The sequence below is a fragment of the Eumetopias jubatus genome, unplaced genomic scaffold (assembly GCF_037043125.1).
Source record: "Eumetopias jubatus isolate StellerSeaLion01/CBP00866 unplaced genomic scaffold, mEumJub1_p1.0 scaffold_1, whole genome shotgun sequence".
Classification (NCBI taxonomy): Eukaryota; Metazoa; Chordata; class Mammalia; order Carnivora; family Otariidae; genus Eumetopias; species Eumetopias jubatus.
The window spans coordinates 154,054,778-154,081,821 of record NW_028274807.1 but is presented as its reverse complement, the minus strand read 5'-3'; the positions used below and the strand labels follow the sequence as shown (position 1 = coordinate 154,081,821).

General features: G+C 45.4%; 1 protein-coding gene across 1 annotated transcript; it reads right to left on the bottom strand.

The window, feature by feature from the left end:
• Positions 1 to 205: 205 nt before the first annotated feature.
• Positions 206 to 26,322, bottom strand: CRTAP (cartilage associated protein). The gene is made up of 7 exons (XM_028107158.2): positions 25,788 to 26,322; positions 21,562 to 21,711; positions 18,711 to 18,882; positions 12,562 to 12,690; positions 8,796 to 8,941; positions 7,577 to 7,660; positions 206 to 1,109 (listed from the first exon to the last, which is right to left on the bottom strand). Exons 1-7 carry the CDS (start codon positions 26,256 to 26,258, stop codon positions 1,056 to 1,058), a joined length of 1,206 nt encoding a protein of 401 aa, XP_027962959.1. The 5' UTR covers positions 26,259 to 26,322; the 3' UTR covers positions 206 to 1,055.
• Between the last annotated feature and the right edge of the window lie 722 nt (positions 26,323 to 27,044).

The following is a 27,044-nucleotide window of genomic DNA, read 5'->3' as shown; positions in this document are numbered from 1 at the left end:
GCATGTTCTCACTGTAAAGCATGGCATATGCTGTTCCCTCTGCCTGGAATGCTTTACCCTGAGACCTGCTTCTGATGTCACCTTCTCAGTGAAGTCTTTCTTCCCTGACCATCCTATTTAAAACTGTAGCCTCATCTCCAGACTTCCGTACCCACTTCGCTGCTTTATTTTTCTCCATAGCAATTATCACTATTGATAGTCTGTATATATTTATTCTTATTTATTTGCTGTCTGTCTCTCCTTATAGAATGTAGGCTCCAGAAGGCAGGGTTTTGTTTTTTGTTTTTTTTCTGTCATTCTGTGCAGTAGTTCCAGTGCCCAGGTCAATGTCTAGTATGTAGCAGGTTCTCAATAAATATTTATTGAAAGAATGAAATGAAACTAGACTCTCTCTGCTTTCTTCCATTCCCAACTTTGAGACTTATAACTGACTATTGTCCCCAAGGGGGGCCGACCAACCACTGTAAGACTTTGGAGATGCAGAAGTGTTGGGCAAAAGCCGTATTTCTGTAGCCTGCACTATCTACCCAACTTGTCTTTCAGTGGGTGCCGGAAATGGTTCAGGTCAGACCATGTGTAGGCTGTCGGGGGCATGGAGAAGTTTGGCCTTTGTCTTCCACTATCTTTCCTGGATCAGGGCATGGGGATAAAGGAGTCTAAAATCTGGAAGAGTGAAAACCCAAAGTAGGTTTTCACAATTACTTAATTTTAGGCGTATTTTTCTTATTTAAAAAATACTAGTGATTCTCTGGGGGGAAAAAAATGGAAGACTGTCCTTCCAACCAAAATGGTGAGAAAGGCAGGCGTGAACATGGAGAAGGCAGGTGTGAAGATGGGGAGGGAGACAGGTGTGAGCCTGGGCCGACCCTGGGAGGCAGGTGTGGTCACGGGGAAGGCAGGCTCACCCCTTATTGTATGTAGTGAGAGCTGAGGCTTCCCTTTCACGTCACAGAGTAAAGAGAAGGCTTTGAGGTATCAACAACGTGGGCTACTGGGGAAAGGAAGATGAAGAATCTTTGTCTCCTGAACATCGAGGGGCATCTCTCTGCTGCAGACTAGCCAGTCTCCTCCAGCTCCAAGAGGTCATCCACATATTCCAGAACCTCTCCCTGTAAGAGAAAAGAGGACACCTGCATTAGGTGGGCTACCTGACTTTAAAAGTGCCGGTAAGCAGAGACGGTCTCTAAGATGCCACTGCCGGTGGCCTGCGTCAGCTGGAGCAGCCCTTCCTCACTGCCCTTGGGCCCAGAGGACCTGACTTCCCTTCAGAGGGACCTGGCTTCCATGGGAATGTGGAGTCACGTGCTCTGGAATCCCCGCAGACGGCCCGTGGGAAGGGGGCAATCCAGCCACCCTCTGAAAGACCTGTTTAGTGCCCCCTTTTCTGGGCATCCCCCCCTACCCCTTAGCGCTTATTCCACAGAAACACTCTCTATCTGTCCTCCTTTTGCCCTGATCAGCAGACCAGGAGCTTTTCAAGGACCAGGACCTGGGTTGCTTTTCTTCCCCAGAACATGGCACGCAGAAGGTGGGAAACCTGCTAAAGGAAGAATGATTGAGAGTGTGCATGCATAGTGCTGGTGTGGCTCAAGCAGTCACTCCCTTTACGAGACAGTCTCCTGGGTACAGTGGGACCCACTTGCCCATTGTCAGGGCCAGGAGCCTACCTGCCCCCTCCTTCTACAATCGGCCTTAAGCCTCAACCTGAAATAGCCCGGCACACTTTCTGATTTCCTTCTCTGCATTGATTTCTCTCCCACAACACACCTGGGCCCAGCTGATGACAACATTCTCTTTACTGCCAAGAATGAGTGAATCGCCAAGGAGGCCAAGTCCTGCTCCCACAAGAGCATCAGCCCTACTGAGGCTAACCACCCCTACTAAAGCTTGGCCTCCTTCACACAGGCCAAGAGCCTATCTGCTCTTTTTGATATTTTAACACACTTCCTGTTATAAAATCTCAGCATCTGAGAATAGTTGGGAAATCTCCCAAGTACATGAGACACAGCAGGGGGTCTTACTATTTTCATCAAATACTTCTACCTTGTCATGCCTGAGATCAGAAACTAAAGTTACGGAAGTGGAAGACTACTGATTGAAAAAATGATATTCTGGGGCACCTGGGTGGCTCAGTCAGTTAAGTGTCTGCCTTCGGCTCAGGTCATGATCCCAGGGTCCTGGGATTGAGCCCTGCATCAGGTTTCCTGCTCGGCGGGGAGCCTGCTTCTCCTTCTCCCTCTGCCTGCCGCTCTCTCTTTCTCTTTCTCTCTCGCCCTATTCTCTCTCTCAAATAAATAAATAAAATCTTAAAAAAAGAAAAAACGATGTTCTTTGGTTGCTTTCTGGAAGCAACCCAAAAGGAAAACACCATAGAGGGACTCCATGTACAGCCGTGACAGCTCTTCCCAGAGTTACTGTTCCCTGCTGTGCGGCGGCTGCGACCTGGGATGATGGTACTGCCTGCTCTGAGCTCACTAATAAGCACCCAGGGCAATACAGATGAAAGAAAGACAACCCCCTCTGTGGCCTGTTATAGTGGAGGCACCAACAGCCTAGCTCAGATCTACTTTGGGAATGCACCCATGCCCCAGCTGCTGGGAGGGCCGATTGCTGATGGGCCGATAGCTGCCCCTTCTCTGGACAACTGATCTTGACTAAAAGGGGAGCCCCAACAGGGAGTTTACACACCAGCCCCTCTGGGCTGCCAACAACCAAGGAGAGAAGGATAAGCTGCCTAGAAATTGCAGGAAGACTCTGTGGTACAATTCATGCTCCAGAGCTCCCGTGGGATCAGGCTAAGCTTGACACCAGCTAAGACCATATCTTTTCATGGCTCCTTCCCTTGCCTCTCACCTCTTTCCTACCTGAGAGCACTCCCTCAATAAATCACTCCTGCAAATTATAATCTATTTCTTTTAGACCTTCCCAAAGCAAACAACCATCAGAACCCGAAACTTGAAGCATCTATTTCAGCCTGCTTTATAAAGTTTCTGAAACCATAATAAGCATCTGCAAAATTTTTAACCAGTGTGCAAACTTTCAGGAGCTCTTACAACACATTTCAACCCCAGAAAGATAATAAAGGAGAATGCCCCTAACTTCAATAGCTAAATCATATTGATGTTTTGTTCCAATATAGTATTTTGTCCTTTGGAAATTTTAAAGGTTAAACTAAGAATTTTATTGTATTGATTATACTTTGTTTCAAATAATTACTTGTCATACTTTGATATATAGAAAAGAAAATAGCTTGTTCTTTAGAGATGGATTAATTCTTTCAAAATTCTAAAGCTTTGATTAATAAGCTAATTACTTCCAGGACCTTCAACAGACTCCTTTTTTTTTTTATCTTGACAGTGTCAGGTCCAAGAACACTAGGAATTTTAAAGCCTAGAATAAGCCTGGTGTTCAATGGATGATTACAAACCAGCTGTGTAACTTTGAGCAAGTCACTCTACCTTTCTGAATTTTTCTCCTCATCTGTGACATGACAGAGCCTTACTGAATATCATAAAAGTTCTCTTGTTCTAATATCTATGATTTCTTCTAAACATATTGTCTTTGTACATCAAAAGCCCTCAAAATGTTCATAGCCCTGGACCCAGGAATTCCACCTATAGGAATTTATCCTAAGGAAATGACTAGAAAAAAAGTAACCAATTTAGTCTCAGCTATGTTATTTGTGAAAGCAAAAAGTTAGAAGCAACCTAAATGCCTAAAAAACCAAAAAGCTTTACTTTAAAAAATCCATACCATGGAATATTAGTCATCAAAAAGTCATGTTTATAACAAACATTAACTAACAAGGTTAACAAAAACCACATCATCTTCTCAATAGATGCAGAAAGCAAATGACAAAATTCAACACCACTTCATGATAAAAACATTAGACAAACTAGGAATAGAAGGGGAACTTTCTCAACCTGACAAAGGGCACCTACAAAAAAAAAAAAAAAAAACCGGGGCACATGGGTGGCTCAGTCGTTAATCGTCTGCCTTCGGCTCAGGTCATGATCCCAGGGTGCTGGGATCAAGCCCCGCATCAGGCTCCCTGCTCAGTGGGAAGCCTGCTTCTCCCTCTCCCACTCCCCCTGCTTGTGTTCCCTCTCTGGCTATCTCTCTCTCTGTGTCAAATAAATAAATAAAATCTTTAAAAAAAAACAAAAAACAAAAAACCTCACAGCTAGCAACTTTCTTAATGCTAACACAGAATGTTTTTCTTCGAAGACTGGGAACAAAACAAGGATGTTCACTCTCTCCATTTCTATTTGACATTTTACTGGAGATTTTAGTCAGGGCAATTAGCAAGGAAAAGTAAACAAAAGTCATCCAGAGTGGAAGAGAAGTAAAATCACCTCTATTCATAGATAACATGATCTTGCATATAAAAACTCCTAAGCAATAGACACACGCACACACACACACACACACACACACACAACTATTAGAATAAACAAGTTCAACAAATTTGCAGAATTGCAATATCATTATACAAAAATCAGTTGTATTTCTATATACTAGTAATGAACAATTGAAAATAAAAATGAGAAAAAATTCCACTTGCAAAAGCATCAAGAATAACAAAATTTAAGAAAACATTATTGAAGGAAATTAAAGAAGACCTCCAGAAGTGGAAAGATATCCCATGTTAATGGATCAGAAGACTTAATACTGTTAAGATGTCAATACTATCTAAAGGATCTTCAGATTTAGCACAATTCCTATCAAAAATCCCAACTGCCTTTTGCAGAAATTGGCAAGCTGAGGCGCCTGGGTGGCTCAGTCGGTTAAGCGTATGCCTTTGGCTCAGGTCATGATCCCAGGGTCCTGGGATCGACCCCCACATCGGGCTCCCTGCTCTACGGGGAGCCTGCTTCTCGCTCTCCCTTTGCCTGCCGCTCCCCCTGCTTGTGCGTGCTCTCTCTCTCTGTCAAATAAATAAATAAAATCTTTAAAAAAAAAACAAAGAAAAGAAATTGGCAAGCCGATCCTATAATTCATATGGAAATACAAGGGACCCAGAGTAGCCAAAACAACCTGGAAGAAGAATGAAGTTGGAAGACTCATACTTTCAATTTCAAGATGATGTAGTTTGAACCGGACACATTGGATCTCATCAAAATTTAAAACGTTTATGCTTCAAGTCACCATTAAGAAAATGAAAAGATAACCCACAGATTGCAAGAAAATATTTGCAATTCATGTATCTGATGGAGGACTTATAACCAGAATATATAAAGAACACTCACAACTCAACAATAAAAAGACAAGTAACCCAATTAAAAAATGGACAAAGAATTTGAATAGACTAGACATCTCTCTAAAGAAGATATACAAATGACTTAACAAGCATATGAAAAAAGGCTCAACATCATTAGTCATTAGGGAAATTAAAATCAAAACCGCAATGAAATACTATATCACACCCACTAGAATGACTGTAATAAAAAAGACAAACACCAGGAAGTGCTGACAAAGATGTGGCAAGTTGGAAACTTCATACATTGCTGGTGGGAATGTAAAATGGTGCAGCCACTTTGGAAAACAGTCTGGGAATTCCTCAAGTTAACCAGAGCTACCATCTGACCCAGCAATTCCACTTCTACATATATACTCCTGGTACATAAGAGAATTAAAAACTTTGGTCCAAACAAAAACATGTACACAAATGTTCATAGCATCATTATTCAAAATAGTCAAAAAGCAGAAACAACCCAGTTCAAATGTCCATCAACAGAGGAACAGGTGAACAAAATATGGTATATCCATGCAGTGCAATATTACTTAGCAATAAGAAGGAATTTTACATTGTAACATAATATATATGACAACATGGCTGAACCTTGAAAACATTATGCTCAGTGAAAGAAGCCAATCACAAAAGACCACCTACCATAAGATTCCATTTATATGAAATGTCCAAAACAAGTAAATCCATAGAGACAGAAAGTAGATTGATTAGTGGTTGCCAGGGGCTGGGGACAGAGGTGGGGGAGGGGTGGGCAGAGGAGAAGGAATGGGGAATGGCTACTAACAGGTTTGGGATTTCTTTTTGGGGTGATGAAAACACCCTAAAATTCTTAGGGATGGATGTACAACTTTGCACATATACTAAAAACCACTAGATTATGTACTTTAAAAAGGAGAATTTATGGTGTGTGAGTAATATTTCAATAAAGCTGTTCTAGGAAAACATCACAAGGGGAACTTCTCATATTACAATGCTAAATGAAAAGCCATGATACCTATTACAGTTGGGTTTATTATGAATATATATTAGAAATGTATAGAAAACATTGGAAGTATCTATATCAAAATATCAAGAGTGGCTTGCTCTGGACCATTAGGAACGCAACTCTTCCTTTTTCTAAATATATTCTTCTCCACTTTCCCAACTAGGGCAGCCAGCCTTGCTTGTATTCTAGCCAGCACTCCTTCCTTTGCAGCATCCTTGTGACCTTATGTCAGGCTCTGCTTCTTAACCCAACCTAAGACTCACAACACAGTGATCACTTCCTAGTCTATAAAGCATTTCCACGTGCAGCATAGTACTTCGTTTTCCCAACCCTGTGAAGTCACCATTATTAGTCCCATTTTATAGATGGAAAACCGGAGCTCTGGGGAATTCAGTGCCTGCTAGTGATGGGTCTACCCCCATTCAGTACCTGCTAGTGGGGGTCTACCCCCAAATTCCATGATCATATCTTATTTAGAAGTGCTTCACCAAAAACGAGGGCAGTGGAAAGAGAAGACCTGGAAGCTTGGGGCCTCTGGGTCTGGCATAGCAGCTCATCGAATTTTCCTGTCCTCCAGGCTCTTCATCAATGAAGTGAGGGGTCAGGCCAGAGCAAGCTCCAAAAGCTGACAAGTCCCCAGAGGCCATAGAAGCATGTTCTGGTTTGTTTCAAACACATCTCTCTAAATACCCCCATAATGAGGGCTTTTCTGTGACTAGGCTGCCCCACCCCAAAATGACTCATCCATCACCAGTAGAGTCTTTGTCAAAAAAAGGAGTCAGCTGAGGGGCACCCGGCTGGCTCGGTCAGAGGAGCATGTGACCCTTGATCTCGAGGGTCATGAGTTTAAACCCCACGCTGGGGGTAGAGATTACTTCAATAAAAACTTAAAAAAAAAAGAGACAGCTGAGTGAGAATCAGGAATTTCAAGCAATCTCAGAGAATGATAAAATGACTCACAGCAAGAACCGAATTTACAAAAAGAAAAAGAAGAAAAGAGATAATAATTATATCCCAGAAAAACTGGGATGAGGCTTTCCAAGTGTGTTCGGAGCGCTGAGTCATTGAAAATGCACTGCGTTTTTCTAAAGTTAAAAAATGATCACTGGATGGCTTCTATGGTGGGTTCCTCCATAGTCACTGTCAGGAAATGTGGTGCTATGACCTGGGTTTCCTAGAAAGCTGTGTTCCCCCCTCCAGTGCTCTTTCATTAAAACGCCCACAGAAACCATATTTCTCAAGGTTCCCTTCTGTTTCAGGGATGGCTTGGCCTTCCAGTGATTTCTGCAAAGATGTAATATTTTCTCTTAGCCAGACGTGTGCTTAACATGAAAACTTACCTCATCATCATCCATTATATTTTCCTTCGCAAAGTCATACAGCTCTTTCTGGAGTGTAGTCACGTTAAAGAACTGAACTGCTTCCTGTTCAGACACAAACACAGAACAGTTTCTATGACCAACCTTTGATGTCAGAACTGGGAGGAGGGGGAGACAGGGTATGATTTCTTTTGGGGGTGATGAAAATGTTTAAAATTGGACAGTGGTCATGGTTGTACAACTCTGTGAGTCTACTGGAAACCACTAAACTGTACATCTTAAAAGCATGAATTTTACTGTATATGAAACATACCTCAGTTAAAAAAGAGTGGCCAACCCCAAGTGAGTGAGAGAGACAGAGAGAGATTGTGTGTGTGTGTTTCTGTGAGTTGGCAGGGGAGTGAGGTGTGTATGGTAAATTGGGACAGCATAAAAAAATCTCAATGAAAATACAAGTTAAGGGCAAAGACCAACTAGAAAAGATCTTTTTAAAAGTAATATATAATCCCGGGCACCTGGGTGGCTCAGTCGGTTGGGCATCTGCCTTCGGCTCAGGTCATGATCCCGGAATCCCAGGATCGAGTCCCACATCGGGCTCCCTGCTCAGTGGGGAGTCTGCTTCTCCCTCTGCCCCTCACCCCACTCTTGTGCTCTCTCTCACTCTCTCTCTCTCAAATAAATAAATAAAATCTTTAAAAAAATAATAATATATAATCCCTAGAGTTCCCTGAAAACAAACACATGCAAAGCTGAGCTTGTCCATCAAGTGAATTAAATGATGGTCCATCCATAAACGAATCTATCTTGGAGGTGTTAAAAAATAAGTAGCTGTATGAGTGTGACATGGAAAACGTTCATGATGAATTGTTGGAAAGACAAAGCAAGTTGCACAACAGCAGGTAAAGTGTGACCCTGTTTCTGTAAAAATAAATACATGCTGTATATATGATATATATATATATGCAAATGCATAACTATAAGGCAGGGAGTAAAGAAAAGGTATGGGATTTTGAGGGAATTTCACTCTCTAAGTAAAACATTTTTGTAATGTTTGGTAGTTTTTACTGATTTAGGAATCAGAATAGAGCAGTAAAATGTTAAAAGACAAAAAAAAAAAAACACGGAAAAAGAGGAGTTCCCCTTCATTTCTGTAATAACTTTTTCCTGTAAGGCGCAAAGCAGTCCCCTAAAGTGAGAAGAGGAGGCCCGCAAACGTGATGTCCCGTGCCCCGCCACCTACTGGTCTGGGCTGGAAATGCTCGTCCGAGAGGCCCCACTTGTCCCTGTGGTACTGGTAATACACCAGGTTCTGCTGCATGACCTTGTCGTCGTGGTCAAAGAGCAGGTAGCTGACTGCGCACGGGGCTGCGTTCTTCAGGTCGTTCACTGAGGCCGGGGAGAAAAGAGGCACAGGAAATTGGCAAACCGTGCCCTGAAATCCCCCTCAGCAGCAACGGCTTCCTAAAGAAAATATCCACGGGCAAGCCCCTTCTCCACAGCCCCTCCTTGGCAAAGCCTGTGACCAGCCAGAATTATCCCTGGGTGGGCAGATCACAGACTGGGTCTCCACGGCAGCCTGGGGAGCGGTTTTGGAACATGCAAGTTCCTCATTAGGCAGAATCTGCCTTTCCAGAAATGTCTACTATATTCCACTTCAGGCTCCACAGACCTGAGCTGGGAAAGCTGGGTCCCCTGGACTGTCCTGGGGCTGAGGGAGGTAGGGAGGATGTGCCTGCGTCCCATCTGGATGGCACCACAACCCCCACATCCAGGCAGCCCTCCTACAGCTACCCGAAACCTAGAAGACCCAAAGGATGGTGGGCCTTCTGGCCTGGAAGGGATCTGAAGTCAGCTGGTGTTGACATCTCCTGGAAACTGGGGTTCCCACCTCTAGCATCCCTCCTCAGAGTTGCCCCGCCTATGACAGCCCCTTCAGCACAGGAGATCGGCAGGGGTTGGGATTTATTTGCGGGCTGGGGGGCGGGGTAAGGGGAAAGAGGTGATAAGCCACAAGCCCCTCGGTATTTATCCTGGCACACTATGCTCCAATTTTCAACCCACTGCCTTTGCTAAAGCGCTGGTGGGCGGAGTAACCAAAACGTGGGTATGAATAAATTGTGCCACCCAGTGGCTGTCTCCTGTAACAACAACCTTAAAAACCGAGTGCTTCAGGGCACAGATTATTCACAAAGTCTACAAGGTGGGGAAAGGTACTTATTTCAAGGCCTACGGGGCTGGGGTTCAAGCATAAATAACACCTTCCCTCAAAAAATTCAGTGTGGTAGATAATCTCAAAAAAGTTCGCAACAGGGCTGACTTTCAAGAAGCTAATTTCAAGAAGTACGTCTTATTCATACTGTTTACCTATAAACCCAGAAAGCAAAGATTCCCGTGAAGCAACCAGCAGAGCTAGAGGTTCTGGTCTACTGGTGTCTGTAAGTCACTGCCACAGTCTCTGATACGCACGGCGACTTTCAGAGCATGTGAGGATTCCAAGGACCAGTGCGCTGCCTGAGGAGCCTGCATGGATCATGAACACTTCTAAACTCCTAGTGTTCTGACTTTGTGCAAGCAGAGCCGAGCCCCGCTCAGAGGGCCGGAACACCTGATGGATTCTTCCCCGTGTTTCAGAGTCCAACTCGGGGCCTAGCTCAGGAAGGTGCCAACGCAGGTTTTTGTGAAAATGAAATAAAAAGAGTAGCTTATCAAAAAACAACAACAGCTTATGTTTTCATCCACAGAAAACTTTTATTTCCTTTTTTAAAAGATTCTGTTTATTTATTTGAGAGAAAGAGAGAGAATGAGCAGGGGGAGGGACAGTGGGAGAGGGAGAAGCAGGCTCCCCATTGAGCAAAGGGAGCCTGATGCGGGGCTCGATCCTAGGACCCTGGGATCATGACCTGAGCTGAAGGCAGTCGCTTAACCGACTGAGCCACTCAGGCGCCCCAGCAGAAAACTTTTAAACTGTGAATCCAAGATTGGCAAAGTGTTGATCAAAATTCAAGTGGGGTGATGGGCATACTACAGTTCATTATACCATCCTCTCTAATGTACACTTTTAAATTTCCAGAATAAGGTTGCTTTTTTTTCCAGAATAAGTTTTTTAAATGTACATAACTTGGGGCACCTGGGTGGCTCAGTTGATTAAGCATCTGCCTTCGGCTCAGGTCATGGTCCCGGAGTCCCAGGATCCAGCCCCACGTCAGGCTCCCTGCTCAGCAGGGAGTCTGCTTCTCCCTCTGACCCTCATCCTGCTCGTGCTCTCTCTCTCTCTCAAATAAATAAAATCTTAAAAAAAATAAAATGTACATAAGTTTCCATAATTCTCATTAAAACAGGGCTCTTCCAAGTGTGGATGAATACAAGCGAAGAGTTAACAGAGGGATTTGGGGGAGGAGGGGAGATGGGAATGGGTGGTTTGCTTTAGGTGTTTCTCTGTACATCTCTGAGATGTTTGGTTTGCTGTAAAAGCCTATACTACAAGTCTTTTTGTAACACAGCACTAACCAATCACTTACACTAAAAAAGAGGGCTCTTCATAAGCAAAAACACTGCCTAGTAGAATAACTGTCCCCCCGGCATTAGAACGCAGCCAAATAAATATTTGCTGGGGACCCACTGTGAGCTTGGTGGGTCTTATGTGAAAGCGTGTTCCTAGATTCTACAGAATAAGACTTGGGGCGCCTGGGTGGCTCAGTCAGTTGGGCATCTGACTCTTGATTTCAGCTCAGGTCATGATCTCGGGGTAGAAGAATTGAGCCCCATGTCAGGCTGCGTGCTGAGCATGGAGCCTGCTTGGGATTCTCTCTCCCTCTGCCCCACCCCCAGCTCACTCTCAATCTCTCTCTAGAAGAAAAAGAAAAAAAGAATAAGACTCCTGTCCTCTACACTAAATAATCCTTTACAAACAGCTAGTGCCAGGATTATAGTGGCAAATAAAATTTCATCCCTGCCCTCTGTGCACGGGGAAGGACACCTGTTGAAGACACACCTCACCCTCCTGTTGATCTCAGAAATGACCCAACCAAGGGACATTTCAGGATATCTCATCACATCCTTAGGTGAGATTCAGGCTGTCATAATAGCTGGTTCTCTGCTGAAAGAGGCAAGTTCCCTTACTCACAAAGCTCTGGTGTAAATGACTGCTCCAGAGCCTTCTCAGGAATAATCCTGATTAGCAAAATTAAAAATTTATGTATATACATATAGAAGAAAATTTTCTTCTTTTTTTCCCTTTTTTCTTTTTTCTTTTTTTGTCCCTTTTTCAACTTTCAGCAGACATCCTGCAGAGGACAGGAGGTGGTTGTTGCAAGCAGAGAGAACTCAACAAAGAACAAAACAGCCACAGTGGGGAAGGGGGGCTGTGGGAGCCAAGGTCACCGGTCACTCCAGACAGCAAGCACGTCCCTGATCGGGAAGGATCCTCCTGTGCGCGTCACCACCACAGTATCCCCACTCAGATGACATCAGTTACGGGGAGAGGAGGAAAAGGCAAAGAGACAGACTCTGAATCCTGAACTCCGAATCACTTTCTCTTTGTTTTCCTTCGACTCCTTGGAATGTTCTGATCGATTAACTCGAATTTCAGGCCCAAGGAGGACCAAGTGGGATAAAACTCAGTCTGGAAGGGAAGGTGGATGATAGGGAGGAGATAATGCCACATGCTAGTGTACGACTACCCTAAGCAGTCCACACGTAGCAACTGATGAGGTTAGTACAAATTATCTCCAATTTACAGATGAGGAAACTGAGGCACAGAGAAGTTAGGAAGTGATGAAGCTGAAATGTAAACCCAGGCAGTCCAGCTCCAGGTGCCGTGCCCGGAATCACCAGGCCTTGCTGCCTTTTCGTGCAAAGCACGCACCAGGGCTGTCAATGCGACCTTGACGGATTCTCTCAACAACCAGAGGTCAGGGTTATTACCCCGATTTTTTTACAGATGGGGAAGCTGAGTCTTAGGAGGATTAAGGACCTTGCCCAAGATCTGGTAGAAGATAATTACTTACATTTGTAATAAGCAAACTGCAAATAATGATACATGGTGGCCACAAATTTCTCCACCGGATAGCCTCCTATAACGGGGGTGAGGTTCTTTTCACATTGTAGTTTGCATTCCAACACCTCTACGTAATGATCTGAAAGAAGACAGACAAATTCTCAGAGCAGTGCATCCATCAGCTTCTCAGTACCGCTTCTGCCCCCCTCAACAATCCAGGTAAAATGTAAAGATGATAAAGGTAAAATACTTGCAACACTTACGATAAAAGGGCTAAAACCCTTAATATACAAAGTTCTTTAAAATCCGTAAGAAAGGGCGCCTGGGTGGCTCAATCATTAAGTGTCTGCCTTCGGCTCAGGTCATGATCCCAGGGTCCTGGGATCGAGCTCTGTATCGGGCTCCCTGCTCGCCAGGAAGCCTGCTTCTCCCTCTCCCACTTCCCCTGCTTGTGTTCCCTCTCTCGCTGTGTCTGTCTGTGTCAAATAAATAAATAAAATCTTAAAAAAAAATCCGTAAGAAAAAAACAAATACCCAATATAAAATGGCCAAAGGATGTTCACGGAAAAGAAACTGTAAAAATGGCTAATAAACACTGTGAAAAGATGTTAAGCCTCGGGCGCCTGGGTGGCTCAGTTGGTTAAGCGACTGCCTTCGGCTCAGGTCATGATCCTGGAGTCCCGGGATCGAGTCCCGCATCGGGCTTCCTGCTCAGCAGGGAGTCTGCTTCTCCCTCTGATCCTCTTCCCTCTCGTGCTTTCTATCTCTCATTCTCTCTCTCTCTCAAATAAATAAATAAAATCTTTAAAAAAAAAAAAGATGTTAAGCCTCATTTGTAATGAAGGAATGCAATCCCACCTAAAATATTTTAAACTGCTAGGGCGCCTGGGTGGCTCAGTTGGTTAAGTGACTGCCTTCGGCTCAGGTCATGATCCTGGAGTCCCGGGATCGAGTCCCACATCGGGCTCCCTGCTCGGCGGGGAGTCTGATTCTCCCTCTGACCCTCTTCCCTCTCGTGCTCTCTATCTCTCATTCTCTCTCTCTCAAATAAATAAATAAAATCTTTAAAAAAAAAAAAACTGCTAAATTGGCAAAAAAAAAAACTACAAAAAAAAAGTTTTGTTGAAGTAGGGTTGACACACACGTTACGTTAGTTTCAGGTGTACAACACAGTGATTCAACAAGTCTATACATTATGCTGTGCTCACTACAAGTGTAGCTCCCATCTGTCATTTAAATTGGGAAAATTAAAAAAATTTGCTAACAGGGGCACCTGGGTGGCTCAGTCGTTAAGCGTCTGCCTTCGGCTCAGGTCATGATCCCCACGCCCTGGGATCGAGCCCCGCATCGGGCTCCCTGCTCCGCGGGAAGCCTGCTTCTCCCTCTCCCGCTCCCCCTGCTTGTGTTCCCTCTTTCGCTGTGTCTCTCTCTGTCAGATAAATAAATAAAATCTTTAAAAAAAAAATTTGCTAACATCCACTGTTAGGGAGAAAATGGTGAAACTTACACTCTCATAGTCTGTTGGTAGAAGCAAAACAGGAACACATTTTTTGGAGAGCCATTTGGCAAAATGCATCAAAGGTTAAAATGCACATATCCTCTGGCCCAGCAGTCTACTTCTAGGAAATTTTCTTTAGACATGGGCACACATAAGCATTGTTTGCAACAACAAATAGACTTGGAAAGAACCTGAATGCCAATCAATAGGATAGTGATTAATCAATTATGGTATATACAAACAACAGAATCTATACCGCCTTTATTTATTTTTTTTAAAGATTTTATTTATTTATTCATGAGAGATGCGGGGGGCAGAGGGAGAAGCAGGCTCCCCAAGGAGCAGGGAGCCCAATGCGGAACTCGATCCCAGGACTCTGGGATCATGACCTGAGCCAAAGGCAGACACTTAACCGACTGAGCCACCCAGGTGCCCCTCTATACAGCCTTTAAAAGAGAATAGGTAGACCTAAATATGATAACAGAGAAAGACATCAAAGACTACATTTCTCAGCCTCCCTTGCAGTTGGGTTGGGGCCACATGACTGGTTGTGCCATTGAAATGTGGACCGCAACAACTAATGAATGCTACTTCTACCGCTTTAAGGACTGGTCCCTAAAATCCTCCACATGATCCTTGGCCCCCTCCCTTTTCTCCCTTCAGGTAGCTAGCGGCAAAAGACTCCATGATGATGGTACACGTTTTGTTGGCAAGACTGGGGAGGACAGGCACTCTCACACATTTTTGCTAGGAATACAAAATGGTAACTTAAAATATGAAATAATTTGCAGAAATATTTACTCTTTGAACTATTAATCCCACTTATGTTGATTCTGAAAACATACCTCCACACTTAACAAAAAGGAAAGAAAAGAAAAGAAAATGCCTAAAGTTCCCCATTGCAGTATTACATGTAATAGCAAAAGATTGGCACAAACCAAATGTCCATCAGATAGTTGAATAAACTGTGGTGCATCGTTCCCTGCACCCCTCAGTGGAGTAGTCAGCAACAACAAAAAAGAATGACTCTCTCTATGTGCTAGTTAGGGTATACTGCTAAGTGGAAAAAGCAAAGAACAGAACAGTGTATAAAATATGGTACCTATTCAGTGTGAAAAAAGCAAACAAAAAAATACAGGAAAACAAACGTACATATATATATATATGACCTTTATAGAAAACAAAGAATCAGGCAAGAATCTTCAATACACACTAAATTGGTATGTGTTTGGTAGTAGGGGAGAAGGTAGAGACAGTCTGATGAAGACCAAATTGTCCTCGTCTTGAAGTATCTTTTCCCAAATTATTTATTAATATCAAAAGGAAAAATAGTATTGCTGAGAAGCTGGAAACTGGAAATTACCTTAACCGAATGCTTAAAAGTGAACATCGCCAGTAAGGGGCAAACAGACACCACAAGCATCTGGATGGGATACCCTGAGAAGCATACTTCCATAGTGTTCCAGCCAAAAGTGCACAACCTGAATGTAATAGGAACCCAAATTGAGGAATATTCTATAAAGTGACTGGCCTGTATTCTTATATATTTTTTAAAGATTTTATTTATTTATTTATTTATTTGACAGAGATAGAGAGAGCAAGTGAGTGCAAGCATAAGCAGGGAGAGTGGCAGGCAGAGGGACAGGGAGAAGTAGACTCCCCGCTGAGCAGGAAGCCTGATGCAGGGCTCGATCCCAGGACCCTGGGATCACGACCTGAGCCAAAGGCAGACACTTAACGGACAGAGCCACCCAGGCGCCCCTAGCCTATATTCTTAAAAAAATATCAATAGCATAAAAAAAAAAAAACAATGGCATAAAAAGAAAGGCCAAGGAACTGTTCCAGATTAAAGAACACTGAAGAAAAATGACAAATAAATAGGAAACATGATATTGGACTGCACTTCACCAGGAAAGAAAAAGCTCCTAGAGGACATTATTGGAATAATGGAGAAAATTGGAATATAAACTATAGATTGTATAAAAGTACTGTCTCAATATTAAATTGCCTGAATTCAGTAACTGTATTGTGGAGTCTTGCAGAATATTGTTATTCTTAGGAAATATACTGAAGTATTATGGGGTAAAGGGTCATGATGTATGCAACGTACTCTCAAGTGGTTCTGAAATAAAAATAATTATACACACACATCCAGAGAGAATGATGAAGTAAATGTGACATAATCAGTGTGAAAAACTGGTGAATTTGGCTAAAGAGTTTATGAGAGTTCTTTGTACTACTCTTGCTACTTCTCTACAGGTTTGGAATTACTTAAAAATAAAAAATTAAAATAAAAACTAAAACTAAAAAATTATTTTAAAATAAAAATTTAAAACAAAAAAATTTTCTCAATTATCTATCTACATATAAAGATAGAGTTATAGAGATATATCTTAGGTAGATCAAAGAAAAAGTGATCTTTGCTTATTTTTGTAGGAAAAAAAAACCTTTTAGAGGTATAAGCCAGAAGCTAATAAAAATGGTTACCTTTGGGGCGCCTGGGTGGCTCAGTCGGTTAAGCGACTGCCTTTGGCTCAGGTCATGATCCCAGAGTCCCGGGATCGAGTCCCACACCGGGCTCCCTGCTCAGCGGGGAGCCTGCTTCTCCAATCTCTGACCTCCCCCCTCTCATGCTCTCCCTCACTCTCATTCTCTCTCTCAAATAAATAAATAAAATCTTTTAAAAAAATGGTTACCTTTGGGGTGAGTGGAATGGGTAGAAGAGATGTGGATAGAAGCAAGACTTCCTTCCAACTGCCTGTAACTCCTTCCTCCCCTTCAGCCTAGGAAATAATAACTCAGCTACTAGTAGCTCCAGGGTATCAGTTTGCCCCCCTGGGGTTCACCTTCACCCACACTTCTATAAATAAATCCATCTTGAGGTATCCTCATATATGTCTGCCATCTATCTCCAGTCAAGACCCTGACTATACAGAAGACTTATTTTCTACAGTATATCCTTTTGTGTCTTTCACAATTTATACTATGTGCATATATGTTACCTATTCAAAAATGAAATAAAGTTCAAGATTAAGTACAATGTAGGTGAGGTGAGACTATTTCACTGGGGTTAAGAGGTAAGACTCCAGTCAAAACTGCCTGGGTTCAAATCCCAGCCCTTCCCCTGAGGACAACAAGCAGAGTACTTAACCTCTCTAGGCCTCAGCTTTCCCAGCTGTAAAATGGGGAGAATGCTAGTACCTTTCTCATAGGGTTGCAAACTCGAGATAATACCCATAAAGAGCATAGAACAGGGCCTGGCATCTAGTTAGAGCATAGTAAATGTTACTTTTTCTAGTAACTGTCTTTTATCTATAGTCAAAACACTGCAGCTCCAAGTAAGCACCCTTTTTGTCCCCCTCCTTCAGTTTGAGTGTAAGGAATACTTCCTGACATTACAGGCCGGAAGGGATGCTGGAAGGAATGACCTCTCACCAGCAGAGGTACACTGGTTAACAGGTACTACATGAGGTCCAGCATGAGCACCAGCAGCTGCCAACATTACAGAGAAAGAGACACCCAGACATCCGGTGCCTCCTGACACAAGAACTGAGCACCAACTAGGAAGCCGTCTTGTGCCCCAACTTCCACAAAAAAAGAAAATCAAACCTGAGCCCGATCAAGCCTCTACATCCAGCTACAAAGTTATAAGAAATAAAGAGAACAGCGGACCAAGGGGATACAATTAGCAAAATCCAGACTATGGGAATCTCTACAGGGCGAATGATCTGGTTTTTTTCAATAGCCACGGGGGCAAAATAGACATAGAGGAAGAACCTACCAGTTAAAAGAGATTTAAAAGACAACCAATTTGCTACATTATTTCTGAGGCTGGAAGACGTTTTGCTGAGTGAAATAAGCCAGTCACAAAAGGACAAATGCTACAGGATTCTACGTATCCAAGGTACATGGGGTAGTCCAATTCACAGAGACAGAAAGCAGAGTGGTGGTTGTCAGGGGCTATGGGCAGAAGGATGGGGAGATGGTGTTTAGTGGGTGCAGAACATCCGTTTGGGAAGATGAAATGATGGGTGGTGGAGATGGACAGCAGAGGTGGCCGCACATCAATGCGCATGTATTATATGCCACTGGACTGCACTCTTAAGGGTGGCTAAACTAGTAACGTTTTATATAACGTGAGTCATGAGTTGCTCTTGGGCCCATTTTTATTTTTCCAAAAGCCTGTGGGGGATCTGTAACCAGGCAGGGCTGATCTGCTGGACCCCCTTTCCAGACCTGTGCTTGATTAAACACCATACTCAGGTGTTTTTCCAGAAACCCCTACTAAATCAAAGGCTGGACGTGTGGGTTACATATTACCTCCCCAGCCACCATTCACACTGAAGCTCAAAAGTTTCTTGGAGGGGCGCCTGGGTGGTTCAGTCCGTTGACCATCTGCCTTTGGCTCAGGTCATGATCCCAGGGTCCTGGGATTGAGCCCCCCATCGGGCTCCCCGCTCAGCGGGGAGTCTGCCTCTCCCTCTCCCTCTATCTACCACTCTGCCTACTTGTGCTCGCTCCCTTGCTCTCTCTGTGTGTCAAATATAGAAATAAAATCTTAAAAAAAAAAGTTCCTTGGAGTCACTCAAGCCACCAGGAAGGCATGCGGATGCCACAGGGCAGCTGTCCCATTCACATGTGTAATACTGCCCGCCACCAACCTGCGATGGAAAGATAGAAATCCTTGAAGTCCTTGATCTCCCTGGAGCCCTCGCAGGCTGCGAGACACTCGTAAAAGGCTTTGAAGAAATCGGGAAGGGCCAGCTCCATGTCCGTGACGGCCGTCCTCCAGTTCTCGCCGTTGTAGGCCCGCACCGCCCGGATGAACAGGCTCTGGAAAGCAAGAAGAGGTGGGTGAAGCTCCCAGACAGGAAGAAGGCAGGCCGTCCAACTGAAAGGAGTCAGACCACCGTGGAATTCCACTCTCATTGGTCCCAAGGAAACCACGCTGACCCTTACTTAAAGATGAGGCCAGCCAGGAACTGACTTATATCTAGCTTTTTCTATCCTATGTACAATGGCACACTTCTTATTTAATTTAATTCAAAAAGTAGGAGGTGCTTGATAATAAAATCAAATTCAAATCAAGAAAAAAAGAAAAGCTAGAGTGACAGAAATCAGGGCAGTGGCCTCCGAAGGTGAGGGGTTGGGACAAATGCTTGACTGGGAAGGGGAGATGAAAATATTCTATGTTGTGACTATGGTGGTGGTTACATACTCGCATACCTTTACCAAAACTCATTGAGTTATATACTTAAAACTGGTAAATAAATTTTAAATAAGTTCTACTTCAATAAAGCTGATCTTCAAAACTGAAGCAGAGAAAAGATATAAGCTTTAGAGCGGGTGCCAGATACACTTCCCCCAACAGTTAAGTATAAAATAGGAATGCCAAGCATTAGTACTAGTTACTAGGGGGGCGGCCATGGGCTGGATGGTGGAACTTCAAGAAATTTCTGCTACCTGTTGACTGGACCAGATAAAAGAGAGGTAACGAAGGCTGAGGAAGCTGCTTGGTCTCACAAGAAATAAGTAGAGATCTTGGGCACATGCACGACCCTGCTCACGTGGAGGGTCCAGAACAGACCTGGAAATAAGCGTGGCACACTCCATTTAGAGCTCCTTTTCAGCTGCTCCAGAATGGGGGTGTCTAAGGACCACCCCTCAGACCGGAACTCTTCACCAAGCTTAAGGTGTCAGGGAGAGAGGGTGATCTCCCCTAGACCTCCTGGGCAGGCAGCATCCCCTGGAAATCAGGCAGGCAGAGAACTGAACCACTTGCCTAGAGGCTGGGAAAACGAGCAGCAACGTCAGGCAGCTGGCTCTGCAGGGGCGGCAGGGTGGCGGCAGCAAGAAGAAAGCCATGCATGGCAGGGGGAGCCCTGGGCACACAGCCGGGCAGCCCCACCACACCTGGCAGGACTCCAAAGAGGGAAGGAGTTAGGCACAGTGCACTGACCATGAGCACTCAGCTCTGCTCCCCAGGCCCAGTGAAAACCACAGGCAGAAATCCTTTTCACGGGAGAATGGAAAAAGAGCCAGCAGCAGGCAAGACATTTCAACTTTTGGAAGGACAGAAAGCCAAATAATCACAGAGGAGGGTCTGGGGGGAAGCGACCTCCCCTCCCCCACTATGCACTCCACTACATCACACACCTGTCGGCATTTGCAGGCACTAGCGACCACAGAGACTGGTGCTAGGCCCAGAACAGAAGGCAGGGCTGAAAGTCTGAACAGGGCTGTTGGAGCCCCACCCATCTGTGCACCCAAGGGATCCCACCTCCCAAAGCTGCTCCTCACCAGAGACTGGTGATTTATTCTAGAGACTCTCTATCTAAAAAGGCTGTAGGGTCAGGGATCAGGCAGAGCAGAGCAAGAGTTGAGGCATGAGGCTAAGAACCAAGAAGCAGGTAAAGTCTCTGACTCAGCTATGAGGGCCCCACCCCTCTCCCCAGACTGGCTCTCGGACACAGGCAGACAAGCATGACACTTCACTAGTCCTGCAAAAGGCTGGAGAATTCTTCCCTGGAAAACTGAAGGGCCACCAGAATAGAGACCCTGCATCCTATATTTGAGGGTCACCACCAATGACAAAGTAAGTTTGCAGTCTGGTCACACGACTGGTAACCCTAAAGTCAGTCCTTGGATACTTTCAACACATCCCACTGTTTTCAACCCTGCCCTAACCCTTCCTTGGTACCCATGCCCCTGGCATCCAAACTCGATCGATCTGGACAACAGTAAGTGCTCAAAGGAGTTAGTCTTCCTCATTCAATCCCATCAGACTCCCCTTCACAGATGCTTAGATTTCAGTAGTAGCCTCTAATCTGTCAAGTCAGTCCTCCAAGATCCTCGATTCCCTTTCCACCTCAATACATACGGTGTGTGTGTGTGTGTGTGTGTGTGTGTGTGTGTGTAAAAAGATGTGTCTTCTAGTTTCATCAGAAATGGAAACTTATGCTCCTGTTTCTTGTATTCTTGGTCATTTTTGGATGATCTCCAAGACATGTATTTATTCCTCTATCTTAAAACTAAATGATCAAATGACCTTATTTCTTTAAAAAAAAGGTTTATTTATTTATTTTATAGAGGGAGGGAGAGCAGGAGTGGAGGGGGACAGAGGGAGAGAAAGAGAGAGCATCCCAAGCAGACTCCCCACTGAGCGAGGAGCCTGACATGGGGCTTGCTCTCACGACCCTGAGATCATGACCTGAGCAGAAATCAAGAGTCAGACACTTAACTGACTGAGCCACCCAGGCACCCCAAAATGACCTTATTTCTAAAATACAGCATTTAAAGGAAACGTGGCTTTAAGTGCATCATGGAACATAAAACCTCATTCTCAAATGGGTCAACTTTGTGCTAAAAAGTCAATCATTTCCATTGTCATAATATTCATCAATGCCATCAAAAACCATTAGAGGTCCTTAGATGTCAATAGCTATTCATCAAGATCCACTTCTTTAGCCACTCACACTGCAGCTACCTTGCTGTGTAAAAACCCAAATATACCTCGAATGACTTGGTTTCCAAGTCCTTAATGTAGTCCTCGGCATCAGGCAAGCTCTTGTAATACGCCATGTTTCTCTTCATCATTTCATCATCAGGATGCTTCAGTAGAAAGGTGTGAGCAGCAGCAATGGCTTTTGGAAGATTATTCGCCTGAGTACAACAAAGTAAGAGGAGCTCTACTCAATGGAGGACGAGCAGTGATTTTTGCAAAACAAGAAATGTTCAGTCCTTCATGTAACTCTGTGTTTCAACACAATGCTTCCAGTTGAGGGTTCAGTGACTTCCATGGCCCATCAAGCCTTGCACTCTCTTGCTCTCCAGCTTCCAATGGGGTTCACCAGTGAGGAGCCCCAGTGGGAGCCCGAAGGAAGGCAAGGGGGTAAGTTGGGTTACTTAATCTCCTGGCTCCCTCCTTTCAGTCACCTTGGGCCGCTATTGGCCCTTAACTGAAGGTCACAGCTCCTCTCGAGGTGGCCCTCTCTGGATAGTCTCGCTCCTTCCTGCTTCCTGGAACTTTCCTCTCCAGTGCCCTTTTTGGCCCAGGGGGAGTCACATCCACCATTACTAGCCTTTGTAAATAATCACCTTTCAACATCCCTCTAATTACCCAGTGGGACTACACCACACCTTTTCTGCTGGAAAAATATATTAATATTTTCCAATATATATATAGTGGAAATATATATATATGATATATCTCCAAATATATAACTATTTTCCCAAGTCTCTCACAGAACCTCCTGCTTTACCATTCTTGATGACCCCCACCACCATGCACTCATCTGTTCACTCAGCACACATTTGTCGAGAGCCTCCTACATGCCAGGTGCTATCCTAGAAAGTGGGTCTGTAACAATGAGCAAAAACAGGGGAAGAAAACCCTGCCTCCATGTGTGATACACTCCAGTATGCTTCCATGTATCTCTGAGCAACCTCGATTAAGGTCTCTGGCCCTGGAGCTTCAGGTCTGGCCCCCTTGTGGACAGTGCCCAGAGGGCAGAGGTCCTCTGGGGGGAACCGTGTGTTGGGGGGTATGGGCTAGAGCGATACGGACACCTCCCTGTGTGGACACTTGGCCAACAAGCAGTGGGCCCCCGCGCTAATGTGCTGTCTCTGGCTATCCCCTGGAATCATGGCATGACATGCTGTGGGAGAAGGGAAGGCACCCTACATGTGCACAGAGACTCCTCCAGCCAATCCAGAGCAACGCTCAGAGGTGGGAATTAGGGAATTAGAGAGAAAATAAAGGAATATCTGGTACATTCTGGATTTCTGAGAATCAGATGGTAGCAGATTATCTGTATGAAACAGGACTGGTGCTGAGTCACGTGGAGACAAGGCAGCGGCTGCACTGGAGAAGGGCTGGGTAGTGATGAGGGCAAACTCCCAGGTGTCAGTGCTGATGTTCTGGAAGTGCCAGTCAGTGGCCTATGTGGGAATGCCTTTCAAAGAGTTCTACAGAACGCCTTACACCCCTGGCCAGAAAAAGGCTAGTCTGCCAGCTACAAGGAGGGGAGGACGTACGAATGCAGCCCTCTAAAGCATTTGCCAATGAACTGCGATTGTCTAATTCTCAGAAGAGCACTTAGAAAAGGGGCACAGAAAGGGATTTTTAAGGCCTCTAACTTAGGACCTGAGTTTTAACAAAACAGAACCCCTTCCTGGAGAGGAAAGGGTGATTTATTCACTTCCGCTTGGGCCCTGCCAGCTGGAACATGGAGTCACATCTTGGCAGCTAACCTGCTGACAGAAAGCCAGGTAGGTTCTGGAGAAGCTGGTGGGAGCACTACCCTCCCAGGTACTCTGGAGAGACAGCCACCTGCATGAGAGGACCCCAGCTACCTACCAAACAAGCTACTCCTAAATCGACCTCAATGTGGTGGCAGGCCCTGTGGCTAGGGGTAGGGGTGGGGGTGGGGAGACAGAGTCCTTGTCCAGGCAAGGTGGGGGGTAGGAGTGCCTGGGAGGGGGCCAGCTCTACCCGCTCAGAGTTTAACAGTCATTAAAGATTTGATCAAGCGTGGGGGCACACTTTTTGCTCGGCCTACGGGGAAGATGGGCATTTCACAGAGATGCAGCCCCGGAGGGAACCCACAGCTGATGGTGTGGACCTAAGATGGGCTGATGACATAAACCCCTATGGTGGGCTTCAGGGCTACCCACCAGGAGCACCTTCTCTGCAAGACCACACATCCGTGCGTCTTTACCTCCCTCTGACAGGCCAAACCCACCATCCCCACCCGTGTGTTCAACTGAGACATCTGTCCTTAATCAGTGAAACGGAGGCCTGCAAACCAGGGCAGCACAAGAACACTGCTCAGCCCTGCCACAGCAGACAGCTTTGTCTCCGGCACCAGCCTCCAGCCTTCGGGTGCCCGGCACAGTGTATGTGCCTGCCACCAATCATGTCCTCATACCCACACACCGAGTTGGACAACAGAAACATCATTAAGGAAAAAAATAAACCATACAGTAACACAACCTCAAATCATTTCTTCAGTGACTTTCAGCTGAAGCAACTAACTGAAGATCCTGGCTTACTAACAAAATCCTAAACCTTTCCTGTCCTTTAAGAGATCTCAAAATACCAAGACAGATGGCATTTCACCTACTTTAAGTAAGTGATTGTTACAAGACCGGTGAGAGGTTTTGAAGAATAGCTGTGACCATCCTGACCTTTGAGGACACCATCATGAAGGAGAAAACCTTTGCCTTCTGGTCACATTAAGTAAAATACTCTTCCCCTCCTCCCTATATCACTTGTTTCAAATTCATCTGTAGATAAATCAGCTTCTACTATCCTCCAGTTTTAAAAAATAAAACATTTCCCCCTTGATTATAAAACAAATTTGGTTCAGACAGTATCTGGCAAAAGCTACACAAAAAAGAATTAAATGAGCCATTTTTAGCTTAAAACACAGTCCCTTAAGAGCCAACCATTTTTCAATGTCCTGGAGCTTTATTAATCTTATCTCCTGGTTCTATTTTAAAACCATTTTTTTTTATTGCCAGGACATTCACAAAACCGATACTTTATAAAATGTAAGCACAGAAATAACTCAGCTTTTCACCTATTTAGGGTTTTGTGCTTTTTTACTGCTCTTATGAATGCAACAACATAAGGTGGCTCTGTTTCAGAAATATGAAAAACAGACTTGCAGTCCAAAGACTCAAAGCAAAGTTTCAAAACAAAACAACTTCTACCTCCAGAGTCTGGAATATGCCATGAATCTATTTTTGTAGTCATTAAAATAAATGCAATATATTCCTTTAAAAATCGCTTTTAATTAGATAAAGTAGAAACTGGACTTTGAGAGGGCTTTCTTGGCAAAACCTGGTAAGGATCCGCCAAGATAAAGTCGCTTTATCCAGGAACAGGGCATTCAGCCCATTCTTAAAATTTGCGGGTCCCCAGAGAAAGGACTCCAAGGATCAAGAACTGCAATTTGTGGCTATTTTTAGCCAGCAATCACAGAATTTTTTTTAAAGATATTATTTATTTATTTGAGAGAGAGAGAATGAGAGATAGACAGCACGAGAGGGAAGAGGGTCAGAGGGAGAAGAAGACTCCCTGCTGAGCACGGAGCCCGACGTGGGACGCGATCCTCGGACTCCAGGATCATGACCTGAGCGGAAGGCAGTCGCTTAACCAACTGAGCCACCCAGGCACCCTAGCAATCACAGAATTTAAGCAGCCACAAAGAAGGAGGAAGACAACTGTGTTAAATCCTAGATGAAAGAGAGCCGGGACCAATCCTGATGAATCACAATGCACAGTTCTGCTCCTCTAGGCAGGGTGTGTGCTCCCGAAAAGCCCCTGCCCTGTCCTGGCCTCAACTTCCTCCTCTTTAAAGGGAACTAGCCGGCAACTCAGGTCCTCTTCCCCTCCATTACTGAAAGTCACCGCTTACTTGAGAAAAAGGGGTTTTAATGATATGTACAGAAAAGACGAGTCTGTCTTCAAATAACAGGTAACATTTATCAGGCACTGTTGGATGGCTAGACGCTCTGTGTACGTATTCTCTGCTCCAGAATAACCCTTCCAGAAAAGTATTTTCATCCCTATTTAAGATGAAGGGAGGGACAGAATTTGGAAGCTTCCTTGGGCAACGCCAGGTGGGAGTAGGCTGAATCGGGAAAGGCGGTGCGGGGCTGCCCCAGAGGGAGGGGCGGAGCCCGGGCCTGGGGGCGGAGCCCGGGCCTGGGGGCGGAGCGGGCCGACTTGCCTTGAAGTAGGCGAACTGCAGGAACTTGTAGGGCTCCCGGCGTTGGAAGTCGGCCAGCACTTCGCGGCTGGGCTGCGACTGGCGGAAGGCTGGCAGGCCCTGCTTGCAGCGCTTGAGGCAGTGCGCGCGGCGCAGCAGGCCCCCGAAGAGGCGCAGCTCGGGGTAGTGGGCGAGGCCGGCGGCGGGCTCGGGCTGGGGCACCGCGCTGCAGTTGCGGTGGCAGAAGGCCTCGCTGTCGCGTAGCAGGCGGTGCAGCCGCAGGCTGATCTCCAGGTAGCCCACGCTCTCCGCCCAGTGCTCGCCGCTGTATTGGTCCAGCGCGTGCCGGTAGGCCGACTCGAGCGGCATCAGCTCGTCCCGCGGGAAGCTGCGGAAGCTGTAGCGCTCGTACTGGGCGCGCCCGCAGCGCAGCACACAGCCCGCGCACAGCAGCGCCAGCAGCGCCGCGGCAGCCCCGCGCCCCGGCTCCATCGCGCCCGGCGGAAGGAAGGAAGGAAAGAAGGAAGGAGGGGGACGAGAAGTCAAGGAAGGCGGAGGACTGCGCAACGCGGCGAGCCCAAGGCTTGGGAGGCGGGGACAGCAGCCTCCGGCCCGCCCCGTCCTGCAGCCCTTCCCCACCCAGCCGGGGGGTCCGGGACAAGCTGCCGGCGCGGGGACGGTGCCCTGGGGATGGCGCGCTGCCCTCTGGTTCTGCGTCGTCTAACCCGGGCCCCCGGGCTCCCGGGCTCCACTGTTCATCTGTTTGGAGCTGGCGGCCTGCAAGCCAGGCGCGGCCCTAACGGATCACAGCGCGACTTAAACTTTCTCATCACTTAGAAGACTTGTGAAAACGCAGATTTCTAGGCCGTGCTCTCAGCGTTTTTGACTCAGCAAGTCTGGAGTGAGGGTCTGAGGATTTGCAGTTCTAACCAGCACCCTGGTGAGGCTGATGCTGAGGGCCCAAGACCTACACTTTGATAACACTGCCAACGACCTTACATTTCAGTGAGAGGAAGAATAAATAAAATTAATAAGGATGTCAGTGGCACTTTGTAAGCTATTTAGCTGATCAAGTTGAAGACGCACACACCTTGAGCCCGCGATTCCACTCTTCAGAATATTGATCGAGAAATGTGTGTGCATCAAAAGATATGGATGGAATGTTAAAGGCAGAACTATTATTTTTCTAATTCTTTAAACTTTTTATTTTTTAAGTAATTTGCAGAAAAGTTGCAAGGATAGTACAAACAACTCTTATGTATCCATGATCCACATTCC

What these genes read in the sequence shown, in the direction of transcription:
- CRTAP (XM_028107158.2), bottom strand. Translation starts at nt 26,258, where the DNA reads ATGGAGCCGGGGCGCGGGGCTGCCGCGGCGCTGCTGGCGCTGCTGTGC. An exon ending in TGCAGTTCGCCTACTTCAAG is followed by an intron (nt 21,712 to 25,787) that starts GCAAGTCGGCCC and finishes TGTTGTACTCAG; the next exon opens with GCGAATAATCTTCCAAAAGC. An exon ending in GCAGTTTGCTTATTACAAAT is followed by an intron (nt 8,942 to 12,561) that starts GTAAGTAATTAT and finishes CCCCGGCCTCAG; the next exon opens with TGAACGACCTGAAGAACGCA.